This window comes from Pelophylax lessonae, assembly GCF_965119305.1.
Source record: "Pelophylax lessonae genome assembly, chromosome: 6".
NCBI lineage: Eukaryota > Metazoa > Chordata > Amphibia > Anura > Ranidae > Pelophylax > Pelophylax lessonae.
Window position 1 is genome coordinate 240321518 of NC_138773.1, and position 14430 is coordinate 240335947.

At 36.8% G+C, this 14430-nt stretch overlaps 1 protein-coding gene across 1 annotated transcript in view; it reads left to right on the forward strand.

The window, feature by feature from the left end:
• The window catches only part of LOC309558726 (titin-like), a 320308-nt gene that overhangs the window by 129223 nt on the left and 176655 nt on the right, over positions 1 to 14430 (forward strand). Inside the window, exons 99-109 of the mRNA XM_082261775.1 lie at positions 686 to 775; positions 2223 to 2490; positions 2576 to 2836; positions 4658 to 4867; positions 7912 to 7989; positions 8411 to 8437; positions 9078 to 9140; positions 11705 to 11773; positions 12199 to 12270; positions 13366 to 13647; positions 14289 to 14357. Of these exons, the coding sequence (XP_082117901.1) occupies positions 686 to 775; positions 2223 to 2490; positions 2576 to 2836; positions 4658 to 4867; positions 7912 to 7989; positions 8411 to 8437; positions 9078 to 9140; positions 11705 to 11773; positions 12199 to 12270; positions 13366 to 13647; positions 14289 to 14357 (1489 nt within the window). The remainder of the gene's footprint in view (positions 1 to 685; positions 776 to 2222; positions 2491 to 2575; positions 2837 to 4657; positions 4868 to 7911; positions 7990 to 8410; positions 8438 to 9077; positions 9141 to 11704; positions 11774 to 12198; positions 12271 to 13365; positions 13648 to 14288; positions 14358 to 14430) is intronic.

A 14430-nucleotide genomic window follows, 5' to 3' on the forward strand; every position in this document is an offset into this window, starting at 1 on the left:
CTCTATGTATGCAGTGAATCTGTGGGAGAGACAGAGCTCTTTCTATTGAAGGGGGTTATTTTTCTACATTTTGCATTGTAACTTTATCATAAAATATTTATCATATGTGTTTTGTATTGAATTTTAATATTTTCTCTGATATTATTGAAGAATTCATTTTACAGATTATGGGATTTTTCTTTATACTGAGTGGGGTTGTATAGCACCCATAAAGCCCTGTTTTTCTTCCACTTATCACACTGATTCTTAATTATGTCTTTGTCAATTTAGGATTATTGTTACCCAAAACAAGTTTCATTATTCCCCCAAATCCATTCTCAGGTTTCCTAAGCAGTGCTTATTTTAGATATGGTTGCTTAATCATTGGTGCAGTCACATGTATACATTGTAACTGTTCTAAGAAGAATCACAAAAATAGTTCAGTTGGGCATATAACCAGTTGCTGACATCTAACTTAGTATTTTATGTGCACATTTGAAATTGCAACCACTGCAAGGACATATGAGATTTTGCTTAAACTATATCTAAAACCAAAACAAATTTTTGATTTGAATAGAGAGGATAAGGATTAAAAAAATATTTAGTTCCTGACTATGGGAACATTGACTAGAATTAAAGAATGTAATCGCTGTCATGCTGTCATGATTACAGTAAAATTAAATGTGTTTATATTTTCATCTTCTAGGAGGTAGAATTTGAGGAACGTTCTCACACAGAAGAACAGGAATTTGATGAGCTTGTGTCATTTATTCAACAAAGAATGAGCCAAGCTGAGGTAGGAAAATATTTCTTAATTCTTAAAGCTGAACTGCTGGCAAACAGCCAAATTAATGCCCCCCCCCCCACCTCGTCTTGTGACTGGACAGTGAAAGAAGAGGCAGCAGCACACCATTGAGCTCATCTCTTTATCATTCTCTCCTGCTACCAGTAAGGTTTCTTGTACTGCAGCACACTGGTTCTTTGTGCTGCTTCTCCCACCATCTCTCTGAGCTCTGCTGTACAGACTGTACATTAGACTACACGAGGCTGATGTCAATTCACATTCAGGTACTTACACTGATTGCAAATAAAACACATTTAACCGCTTCAAGGTTTACCCCCCATTCATAACCAGGCCATTTTTTGCGATACGGCACTGTGTTACTTTAACTGACTATTGCGGGGTCATGCGACACTGTACCCAAATAAACTATATGGCTTTTTTTACACACAAATAGAGCTTTCTATTGGTGGTATTTGGTCACCTTTGCCATTTTTTTTTGCGCTATAAACAAAAAAATGCCGACAATTTTGAAAAAAAAAATCTATATTTTTTACTTTCTGCTATAAAACACATCCAATAAAAAAAAGTAAAAAAAATCGAATTTCTTTATCAATTTAGCCCAATATGTGTTCTGCTACATATTCTTGGTAAAAAAAATCCAAATAAGCATATATTGATTGGTTTGCACAAAAGTTATAGCGTCTGCAAACTATGGGATATATTTATGAAATGTTTATTTATTTTTTATTTTTACTAGTAATGGCAGCGATTAAGGACTTAAAGTGGAACTGCAACATTGCGACAGACAAATAGTACATGAAGTGACACTTTTGACATTTTTTTAGGGGACAGTGGCACTAATACAGTGATCAGTGCGAAAAATATGCACTGTCACTGTACTAATAACACTGGCAGAGAATGGGTTATCATCAGGGCGGATCAAAGTGTTAAATGTGTTCGTAGGGAGTGCTTGCAAACTGTGGGGGAGATGCTTGTAGTGTCAGAAGGCAGAAATTTGTGTTCCTGCTTAACAGAAACACAGAATCACTACCTCCCCTTCTCACAGAATGGCGATCTGCTTTGTTAACAAAGGCAGACCACGGTTCTGCTTCTCTCCCAAACTATCAGCGGTCCCGGAAGACATCAATTCTGCTGGACCCGCTGATTGGCTCTCGCTGTGTCCAATCATCACACAAACAGGTCGCCGTCAGGGCGTGTACGCACCCTAGACCTGGTCGTCCAAAATCACATACAGGTACGTCATTTTAAACAGGAGAGCTGCCTTGCTGCCACATAGGTACTGTATACAGTTGGCAAGTGGTTAGGGATGCATCACCAAATAATGAGCTGCATTATTTGTGTCTTTTAACATCTGCCTGGAGTTCAGCTCCAATTACCTTACAATATAATCTATAATTAAAGGGATATACTTATGCTATTATTATTACTATTTTTGCAGCCTATTAATTTAGTCAAAGATATTGAGGATCAAACTGTGCAAACAAAGAAAGAAGCATTGTTTGAGTGTGAAATCAAGATCAATTACCCTGAAATCAAACTCTCCTGGTACAAAGGAACAGTAAAATTGGATACAAATGACAAATATGAAATTGGTATCGAAGGAGATCGTCATTATCTCAAAATCAAGAATTGTCAGTTGGAGGACCAAGGAAATTATCGTGTAGTGTGTGGACCACACATTGCTAGCGGCAAATTAACTGTTATTGGTAATTACTTTGTTTGTCTACATTGATAAATGACCCTTGCTGTGTTCTCTATCCTTCTAAAATAGTGATTTGTATTTCTTTGCAGAACCGATAGTTCTAAAGCCTCTCCAGGATCGTTCCATCAAGGAGGGACACAGTAGCACTCTAATTTGTGAGTTTTCTGTTCCAAATGTGAAGTCTCAGTGGTACAGAAATGGAAAAGTTATTGACCCTCGAGGAAGATATCGAACAGAGGTCAATGAGAAAATTCACAAACTTACTATACAAGATGTAAGAACAGAGGACCAGGGACAGTATACCTGCAGATATGAAAATTTGGAAACTACTGCAGATCTTGTTATTGAAGGTTCGTATTTACAGCCATGTGTCAAGTATTAGTAAACCCTTACCTTGTAAAACAATCCATTTCATTTTATCTATCTAACTATATCTATATAAATATATATATATATATATATATATATATATATATATATATATATATATATATGTGTGTGTGTGTATATATATATATATATATATATAATAGCTGTTACTGCTCATCCCCAATATTGCAGTTGTGAGCTCTCTCTGTCTCAAATTCTGAGCTTGGTGCTGCTGCAATGAAAGAGATATTAAACCACACATGTGGTTTGTAAGATGTAAGATGACCAGTAGTGGCTAGGAGCATCTTTGCAACATCCTAGTAACAAGGCACAAAGAAAGTTATCCCTATGAGTTTTTAAGCCAGGCTTCAGGAGGAACATAAATGGCCTACACCTATAGCATGGGCATGATGCAGTCTTAGTCTTTTGTTAAAATTGAACTAACCCTTTAAATAAAAAACAAAAATGCACCAGCATACTACCATATACAGTCAGGTCCATAAATTTTGGGACATCAACACAATTCTAATCTTTTTGGCTCTATACACCACCACAATGGATTTGAAATGAAACAACCAAGATGTGCTTTAACTGCAGACTTTTGGTTTTAATTTGAGGGTATTTACATCCAAATCAGGTGAAAGGTGTAGGAATTACAACAGTTTGTATATGTGCCTCCCACTTTTTAAGGGACCAAAAGTAATGGGACAGATTAACAATCATAAATCAAACTTTCACTTTTTAATACTTGGTTGCAAATCCTTTGCAGTCAATTAGTGGTGTATAGAGCCAAAAAGATTAAAATTGTGTCGATGTCCCAATATTTATGGACCTAACTGTACATTTTATGATTAAAAAAGTGTCCACAGAATGCTACTTCCAGTTAAACCATCCATTGGCTACTAGTAACTGAAGTTTTGCTGTCTTTCACAAGGCAGTAGTGAGTGTTCTTCTATATTGCCCAGCCTAGTTTCCAGGATTGGATCCTCCTCAGTCTTAAAGTGGACCTTTTACGTTGTTAACCAGGTTGAAAAAAGACCCAGGCTATCTAGTTCAACCCATAAACCTTAATGAATACATTTCTGGCATTCCATAAAATACTACAACAATATAAAAAACGAAATAAAAATACTTTACCTTTTATAATTAAAAAGCAGTCCTTGAGCTAAAGTCAAGTAACTTTGCCTAGGGTAAGATGACATCATCAGTCTGCTGTTCAGTCTCAGTGAGGAACCAGACAGGAAGCCAAATTTGCATTCTCATTCTATTTCTGGACCTGCATCTCAGTCTAGGAAGTAGATGCCGACCCTGGAGAGTGCCTGAACCATAATGGTGCTGTCTTTCTGGAGAGAAAAGCAGATAAAGGCATTGTCAGGGGGATATTGTGATCTATGTAATAAATATCTGCAGGTGTTGCAATTTAACACGAAAACAATATTTTTGATGATAGGTCCACTTTAAGGACACCTGCTGACACATTTTAAAACCACAAGCAATAGGGACCAACATAACGCAGACGTGGAAAGTAGCAGGAAAATTAAGATATACCATTTGATGGCCATTTGCAGTTTCTTCAAGTTAATGATCTTGTAGGCTTTCTTGGGCTTATTTACAATTTTTTATCAAATGTAATCACTTTAAAACAACCTTCTTGTTTAAAAGATACAGCTGTAAATAAAGCAACTGTACTTGTTTATCCATTTATATCACTGGGTGTTGTAAGCAGTGTTAGTATATGATAGGGTGCAGGAATACCCTAGCAATTTAAACTAATTTATTGATGTTTCAATTTACCAATACAGCTGAAGCTATTCAGTTTACCAAAACAATTCAGAACATTGTGGTCAGTGAGCATGAATCTGCCACCTTTGAGTGTGAAGTATCCTTTGATGATGCTGTGGTCACATGGTACAAAGGAACCATGGAGTTAGAAGAGAGTGAAAAGTACAGTTTCAGAAGTGAAGGCCGCTGGCATTACATGACCATCCATAATGTAACAGCAGAAGATGAAGGTAGGCAATTCTGTAACTACTGAACAAACTGGAGGAGTTGTTTTTGTAAAAGTTGCTGTAATCTTTCTACTTGTTTTACATTGCAGTTTTGAAATTGTTCAGTGATTTAACCACTTCTGGACCGGAAGGATTTGCCCCCTTAATGACCAGGCCAAATTTTTGCGGTTCGGCACTGCATTCATTTAAGGGACAGTTGCGTGGTCGTGCGATGCTGTACCTAAATAAAATTGATGTCCTTTTTCCCCACAAACAGAGCATTCTTTTGGTGGTATTTGATCACCTGTGTGGATTTTATTTTTTGCGCTATAAACAAAAAAAGAGTGACAATTCTGAAAAAAAAACAATATTTTTCACATTCTGCTATATAACATTCCCCCCCAAAAAAATTTAAAAATGAAATGTTTTTAACATTTTAGGCCAATTTGTTTTCTGCTATGTACTTTTGGTAAAAAAATCGCATAAACGTATTTTGATTGGTTTGCACAAAAATTATTGCTTCTACTATCTACGGGAAAGATTGATGTCATTTTTATTTGTTATGTTTTTTTGGTTTTTTTTTACTAGCAATGGTGGCGATCTGCAAATTTTTAGTGGGACTGTGACATTGCGACCGACAGATCGGACCCCTAACTGACATTTTTTACACTTTTGGGGGGAACCAGTGACATTACTATAGTAATCAGTGCTAAAAATATGTACTGTTACTGTAATAAGGACATTGGCAGGGAAGGGGTTAACACTGGGGGTGATCAAGGGGTTAAATGTAAGCCCAGGGGAGTTTTTTTAACTGTGGGGGGGGTGGGCTTTTGAAATGATCATAGAGATCATGATCATAGAGACCTGCAATCCTATATAGAAGGATCGCATGTGCTCTGTGATCATTCCAGGGAGAAGAATGGTCAGCTGTGTTTACAATAGCTGACCGTCATTCTCTCTCAGCGGGGAGCGATCGCGGGTGGCCGGTGGGAGTCCCCGCTGCCGAGTGGGGGGGCGGGAGCCCATTCCCGGTGGCGTGCACGCTCGCCCCCTAGTAGCAGGCACACGACCAACATAGGGCTACGTTGGTTCGCGCAGGAAGGGCTGCCTGCCACAGTATATCTGCGGCGGGCAACCCGGAAGAAGTTAAAGGATCAACAAACCTGAAACGTAGTTATGTTTATGCATTATAGCTGGCAATAGTACTTTTAGTTCTTATATTTGGATGCTTATACTGTACATGCACCAGAATTTATGCATTAACTGGATATAAATTTATAGGGTCCAATTATAAATAATTTGCTTGACAAATGTTACAAGAATTTGCCCAGCCTCCACAATTTTTAACTATTTTAGTTAATGCAGTGATTTCCTATGATCAACCACGCCATCTAGTGGCCATAATCCCAGATAGCAAGGAAAACTTGCCACAGATTTGTGGCAGTGTTCAATTGTAAGTCTGTTAACTTGCTGCACATTTTTACTGGTAAGTTGTACACTTGAAGCACAAGTTCTAGTTGACACTTTTCCAATTTGTAGCAAATTTGCATGGCAAGTCTCTAGCAAGAACAAAGTTGCAGTGGTGAGTCTACAGCAAGAGTTCTGTAAGTCTACAGCGTGAAAATTCAGCCATAGTGAACCCTGTGGTGGGATGACTATTGCGCAACATAACTGAATCAGAACATGCAGCAGGCTTGCAGAATGTTTGCAAAGAAAGTTCATCTGTAGTCATGCAATGCAGACTTGCTGCAATTGTGAAGCCTGGCAAGTCTAGCAATAGCTTAGCAAGTCATTTTTAAACATGCAGCACAATTGCTTGCTATCTGGGATGTGTCATTTTCCTGATTGAAGCATTGCAGGAAACATACTGCACTCTGGCCACTAGATGGAACTATTGATATTAGAAAGTTAACGTATTGAGCCAACTACAGTCAAATTTGGGATGGCTGGGCGAGTGCTTGTGACATTTATCCAGTGATCTTTGTTTTAAAAAAACATACCCTCTTCTGTTTGGAAATCATTTTTTGAGATGGAAAATCACTCTGTACAATAATCGTGACTTGCTGGCCATACATGGCTCAATGTTTGTCCTGTTCCTGCTGAATCAGCTAAAATTTGTCCAGTGGGTGGCCCTGTTGGCACTACCACCAGGTTTGATGAACTTCAAAGCAGGGTGCAAAATTGTCAGCTAAACACTGACTTTAGTCTATCAGATGCAGTCACTCTTTGGTTTTTCAGACAAAGGTGGGTGCTGAGGCTGTCTGGATTATTTAACTGGCTGGATGGAGGAATAAATTAACATTTTTAGAATCTAGCTTTATTCACTAAGCTAAGTAGCAAATTGCAAAAGTAAACATTAGCTACTCATGTATTAAATTAATTAAATTCTGAAGTGTTTCAGTTCATTTCAAAGGTGTCTTCTTAAAGTAACTTGTGACTGTAAGGGTACATTCACAGGATCCGCATCTGCCGGCGGACTCTGTTCTGAGCAGGCGGATGGCAGCTCCGTATCCACTCTGTGTGCAGAGATGGAGCTGTCAGATCCCCGCTGTCCTCTATGGGGGAATCAGATGAGAACGGACTGCCTGTTCGTTCTCATCTGATCCCATCCGCTGGACGGATGGAAAATAGGGTTTCCATTCGTCCGGATTTCACAGATAGGATCGGAAGTGGATAGCAGCGGGTGTCACCGTAGATGTCACCGCTGAAATCCGCTTCCCCATAGGGATGCATGGGGCATCCGATCAGGTCCGCCTGAAAAACTGACAGGCGGATCTGATCAGATCGTTCGTGTGAATGGACCCTAAACATGACAGGTCAATTTACTAAAGGAGTCACTAGCACTGTGTTGAGGTTTTAAAAAATGTGGGATCTCCTTAGCACATGAGTAGATGCTTGACTCAAGCATAGGCATGTGTCACCAGTAGTGTACTTTTTAAAAAATGTTACCAACATGTCTAATAACTGTTTAATGCAGCTACATTTAAATAGAAATATGTTTGCCAATTGTTGCAGAATAAATAATCAATATTTTATACATTTATCATTATAATTTTCTATTTCCTCAGGAGTCTATTCAGTAATTGCCAGCCTTGAGCCAAGAGGTGAAGCAACAAGCACAGCTGAACTGTATCTGACTACCAAAGGTATGTGTTTATTATATTATTATATTGATGTATACCAAAAAAGTATCATCATCATCACGATATTAATAATAACAACCATGTGATAAAAGTGACACATATTTTTATTTTCTGAAATAATACAGATCATTTTTTTTTTATATTTTACTCAGAAGATGGTAACTAAAAAGTCATAACGCTGTCTGCACAAATATAGAACAATACATAAACATTCAAAAGCAAAGCAAATGGATGGCACACTGCCACATTATAAATGTTCTTTTTATTAATCTATGCAAAGTCAAGATACTAATAAACAGAAATGAACTGGAACTGAATCATTTTCTTTATGTTATTTCTATGATACTGCATATGTATTTATTTGTATAAAATATTTTCATTATGGGAACCTATGCTTACCTCAACTATGCTGTGCTTTTTTCAGAGATGAAATTGGAGCTCCGACCACCAGGTAGGATAAAATAATATTTTTTAAAATATTTTTAAATAGGTTTTAATAATTATTATCAACAACTTAAAACTAAAACAACTTAAAACTAATTTACATAGCTGGAAAAGAGTTTTCCATTTTTATTTGTAAGAAAGAAAATCTTGATTGGATATTGCTGATTACCTGTCTTTTATGCTTAAAAGGGCAGCTATGCGGATACTGGTATGCTTCAGGCTGGTAGATTCTTATTCAGTTTAAAGAAGCAGCTGATCAGTTTTCAGGGCTTCTCCTACATAGTGGTTTTCCAAAGCAAGCAAGCAAGTTCTCAGCATTAAGCAGCTTCAACGCTGTTTTTATCATAGAAAGTGATAACCACATTAATCCTTCCTGACCAAAGGACATTGATGTGTAGAAGCCCAGAACAAATTTAGTGTCAGTATGCATCTAGTAACTTGACAAAAAATGTAGATTTATTGAGATTAACTCCAACCTTACAGCATGGGAGCATGTCCAGCTTCACACTTCCAGCTGTGAAAGGAAAGTGTAGATTCGTGTTCTTTTACAACAGGACATCATGTTCTGAAACAATTGCAAATTGGTTAGGAAAAAATTAGGGTGGATGAATGAAGATTTTGTATCATTATTTCAAACTTATTTTCAGATGTTCCAGATACCAGGGTACCATATATACCTGCTGCAGTTGAAGAAGAATTCATAACAGAAGGTAAGCCAGATTAATAAAATATTTTGTACCCTTGGTACTAAACTGTGGACAGCTTTTTTTGTGCAGTTACCCATTTTTAGGAGTGTAGCCAACATATAACAAAATATTATAAAGCTGTTGCCCTCTGTCCTTATATTAATTTACAGTTCACTTCTTGTTACTGCCAATTCGATTGAACACATTCTATAAAGATATGTAAAAAATTGATACATTCCATGTAATAAACTGGTGTTTATTTGTTTATTCTAAGAATTCATAATTCTTCCTCGTGTACCGGAAGTGAAGAAGGAAAAGAGAGGTATTAAAAATAGGGAGCTGTAGTTAAATAAAGTCAACTTTATTAACTTCCTCATTTCAATGTACAAGCATTTAAGCTTTGCTACCCAGCTTAATATCATCATGCTAAATACAAACATTATAACCAAGAAAACATAGCGTTAGCAGCATAAACTGTTTCAAAAGCAGTACTGTAGTAATATTCTGGGAAGAAATAGATATCTTATGAATTTGTACAGCATTCTTTATAATGTTTACAGCAGATAGTCCTTTTTGCAAGGAATATATGGACAACAAAAATGCTGGAAATGGAGCATCCTACACGGCTGCTGTTACATCACAGCAATTCTAATTTGTGAACTTGATAGCTGCCACTTCTTCATTTTAAGAGGAGAAGCCTATAAGAGCTTGGTTATGGGTCTTTATTAGAGATTCAGTTGCTTTAACGGTCATATAAAGTGTCTGATCCCCTGCACTACCATGTGCAAAAAATAAAAACAAAGTGTTGGTGAATGAATATTTATGGGGTCTGCTGATATGCACCTATATGTGTTCCCACATATTCTCAAACTCTTAATATTAATTGGTTAAGGGCTACCCCTCTATTTCATAAGTGCTTCATAAATCCATAAAAAATAGACCAATAGCCTAGAAGTATTAACTAAAATAAAATAATAATGCCCTGTGGCAAAACAAAACACATATAAATATGTAGTGTGAACTGTGATCATAAAAATACCAAGTGAAAAAAATCACAATAGGTGAATGCAAACACATCAAATAATACAGCACCGCTTAGTAATAACACTCCATATGATGGAGTTCAAAATATAAAAGTGTGACCCTAGTTCATATAAGAAACATATTCTTTTGTGAATCAAGTGTTTTGTCACAAATCACCTTATGTGCCCCTTCACCTTCCAAACTTTTTGCTCACCTCAAGTACAGACCTTCCACAGGTCGCTGTAAGTCTTCTCCTTTAAGGGGTGTATAGTACAAGTACAGGTACACTTGTTCGAGTATGCAGTAATCCATATGTAAGGTGTTTATAAAAATCAGAGAACTAACATAGTGCTGAATCACTTAAAAACCAATACTTTCATAAAAAATTTAAAGTAAAAACTCACATTTTAGGGTTCACTTCCTCTAGTGCACCTAGGCATTGAAATTGACACAATTAGTGTGTGTGGACCCCTTAAAAGTCACTTGGATGTTGCAGTAACTCGTGCAATGACGTCACTAAGCCCTACCCCAATATCTTACTTTGTTACTTGAGGAAGATACATGATGAGCGATGAAACGCGTCGGTTGGGACTTAGTGACATCATCACGCACAAGCAGGAAGTTTTCTCTATCTCTATCTCCTTAGAGGCGAGTTACTACAACATCCAAGTGACTTTTAAGGGGCCTACATACCCCAATAGTGTCAAGTGTAATGCCTAGCAGCACTAGAGGAAGTGCACCCTAAAATGTGAGTTTGTATTTTATAGCTTTTTAAAATTATTGGTTTATAAGTGATTCAGCACTATGTTAGTTATCAGATTTTTATGAGCACCTTGCATATGGATTACTACACACTGGAATGAGTGTACCTGGATTAAGATCCTAGCAACCAGCCGCTGGACTATACATCCCTGAAATGGGAAGGCTTACAGCTACCCGTGGATGGTCTGTACTTGAGGTGAATGCAGAGTTTGGAAGGTGAAGGGACATGCAAGGTGATTTGTGAAAAAACACCTGATTCACCAAAGAATTTGCTTATTATATGAAGTTTGATCACCTTTTTATATTTTGAACTTCATCACATGGAGTGTTATCACTAAGCAGTGCTGTATTATTTGACGTGTTTGCATTCACCTATTGTCATGATTTTGTTCACTTGGTTTTTTTTTATGATCACAGTTCACACTACTTAATTATATTTGTTTTTTGCCACAGGGCATTATTATTATTATTATTATATATTGGTTATTAATTCCAGACTTTTGGTTTATTTGTTATGTATTTATGAATCACAGTATAACAGAGGGGTAGCGCTTTACCATTTATTATGTATGCTTTAACTTTCATGCCTTCTTACTAATCATGGTTATGACACCTTATTAACCATTGTAGACATTTCTTCTCTAAACATGCTTCTTATTTCATCATCATCATCAGAGCACAGGCAATGCACCCATGTCATCAAAGCCATGACCACATATTATTGAACGCCTAATTTTTGTTTTCTTTCATTGTACTTTGTGATATAATGTTTTACAACCCATTTACATTCAAAATTTCTTCAGTGCCTAAGCCTGGTGTGAAGGTTCCCAGAGATGTAACAGATATCGGAGAGAAGGTTCCACCAGCTAAAAGTGAGTTATTTATAATGCACAGTAAATACCCTACTGAACTACCTGTGTGTGTGTTTAATATGCCCTATTTATTAATAGTCAGTGACACGCAAGCAACATCTTGATATTACAGGAAGTTCTCTTACAACAAATGAATAGTGGACACATCAAGCTATTATACTGTGCTACTAATGCTCTTTACATCTGTGTTCTAAAAGCTTACCTATTCTTTGTTTAGTATTCTTTATTATATGTTAGTGTTACAATCCTGTACAAATTATGAATCGTATTGTGTTATATGTCCTACATCCTAGTGTTTTTGTCCACTAAAGTTCATTGTTAAAGAGATCCCATAGCACCTTCAGTATGAACACACATTAGGAAACAGACTAGCAAAATACTTTTATTTTATTTATGTGCTACATCGCCTACTTCTCTTCTTAAAGTTGCTCTTGTGGGCAAGAAACAAAAAGTTCCACCTCCACCTGCTCCTACTGTTCCTGCACCCCCTGCTAAAGGTAAATGTTTAGGCACGTTAATACAAATACATTTTTGCCCACCATCCAAGGCTTTGCTTGATATATGATTCATGCTAAGAAGAAAATAGGGTGGTCGCATAACACGCTATAATTTTTGCTTTGAAGAGTATCATTAATCAATATTGACCTTGCTTGTCTAGTTTTTTATGTATAGTCTGTAGTCTGTTTTTTTTTTTTTTGTTTTGTAAGCTTTTTGTCGTTCTCTTTGCTGCTTTTTTGTATTTATTTGTGTTCATGGTGTGTTCTCAATATGCCTTCTTTTATCATCAATTTTACTTACTTATGTGATGGAATTCATCTTTTTATGTGCATGTTCTTTAATGAATATATTTAAAATGGAATTCTAATGTCATGTTATTGTCCTGTCTTCTAACTATATTAAGTATCATACATAAAGAAAATCGTCATGGTATTTTGTCATTTAAATCCACTCCTTTCTTTCTTCACCCATTCTTCTCTCTCTCTCTCTCTCTCTCTCTCTCTCTCTCTCTCTCTCTCTCTCTCTCTCCCTCTCCCTCTCCCTCTCTCCCTCTCCCTCTCCCTCTCCCGCTCCCTCTCTCTCTCTCTCCCTCTCTCCCTCCCTCTCTCTCTCTCTCTCTCTCTCTCCCTCTCTCTCCCCCCCTCTCCCCCCTCTCTCTCTCTCTCTCTCTATCCCCTTCTTCCTCATGTCCTTCCTTCTTTCCTCATTTCCTTCCTTCCTTCCTTCCTTCCTTACTTCCTTCCTTCCTTCCTTCTTTCCTTCCTTCCTTCCTTCCTTCCTTCCTTCCTTCCTTCCTTCCTTCCTTCCTTCATTCCTTCTCCATCTTTCCTATTTTCCTATTTGCCTTTCTGCCTGACAGCCATCAGTCTATTGCTTGTCTTATGTCTTATGTTGTATTTGTTAAGTTCAGCAATTAATATTTCTTTTTTGTTGTTGTCTTATCCCATGTTGGGGTGGCTTCTTAAAACTCAATGGCTTCTTAAACATGGGAATAAATCTTTACTACACATGGATCTTATTCATAGCTCTTAGCTTTGCATATTCAATCAAAACTAAAGTGCATTTATTTTAACATAAATAAATGTTTTTTAAAGTTCCTGCAAAACCCAGAAAAGAGGATGAGGTTAAAGTAATTACCGTAGCAAAAAAGAGAGAAGAAATTTATCAAAAGGTTCGTGAACCAGAACCATCTTATGAAGTAGAAGAATATGCTGAAGAGGAGGAAGCTTATGAGGAATATGGCAAGAAGGAAGAGGTTTATGAGAGACATGTCTACGAAGAAGAAAAGGAGTACTATGAAGAACAAGTCTATGAAAGAAAGCAAGAATATTACGAGGAACAAGTGTATGGTGGAGAAGAGCAGTACTACAAAGAAGGTACCATATATCTGGGCTCCTTGGTATATGTTTGGTGTTGCGTTTGTGTGTGGTTTACTTTTCTGATTCACATTTTTTAATTTTTTTAAACAGCACAATTTTTATGTCCCATACTTTTTATTTAAAAGTAATGATTTTGTATATGTTTTACTTTTGCCCTTTAAGCCAACTTAAAAAGTGTGACACTATCTTATAGCAGTAATGTGAAGCAGTGTAATGTGAATATGTAGCTTGTGTGAGGATGTATTCTTGTTTTTCTTGTTACATATCCAGTCATGAAACGCTTCCAAATTAGGTGACATATGTGGACCAGCTGTGGGTAAAACTATATTTACCTTCGTAGCACTGCTATTTAAATCCAGTACCTCCTCTCCTTTCCTTGCTGCTCAATCTGTTCCCCGCCTATCTGGGTATCAGATGATTCACCATTGAAGTCAGCGGGGAAGACAGAAAATTTTCACAGGAGGGTACAGCAGCAGTATGGTCAGAAGATCACAGCCCCAAAACTCCTAAATTTTAATTTTACCTCTTGATATCCACTGCAAACAAAATTAATCAATTGTGGAAGTATTTTTAAAAGCTGCTTTTTATTTTATTTTTTTTTAACCTGGATCTGGTTGACATTTAATTTTTTCCCTAAGTAATTGAAGAAGAAATTCCAGAAAGAAGGATCTCTGAAGCTGAATATAAGAAGCCTGGCATTCCTGCAGGTAATTATATTTTACTTTTAAACTTTAGTAAAATGTAATCATGTTTTGAAGCTTTACAAGACTAACACTTAAA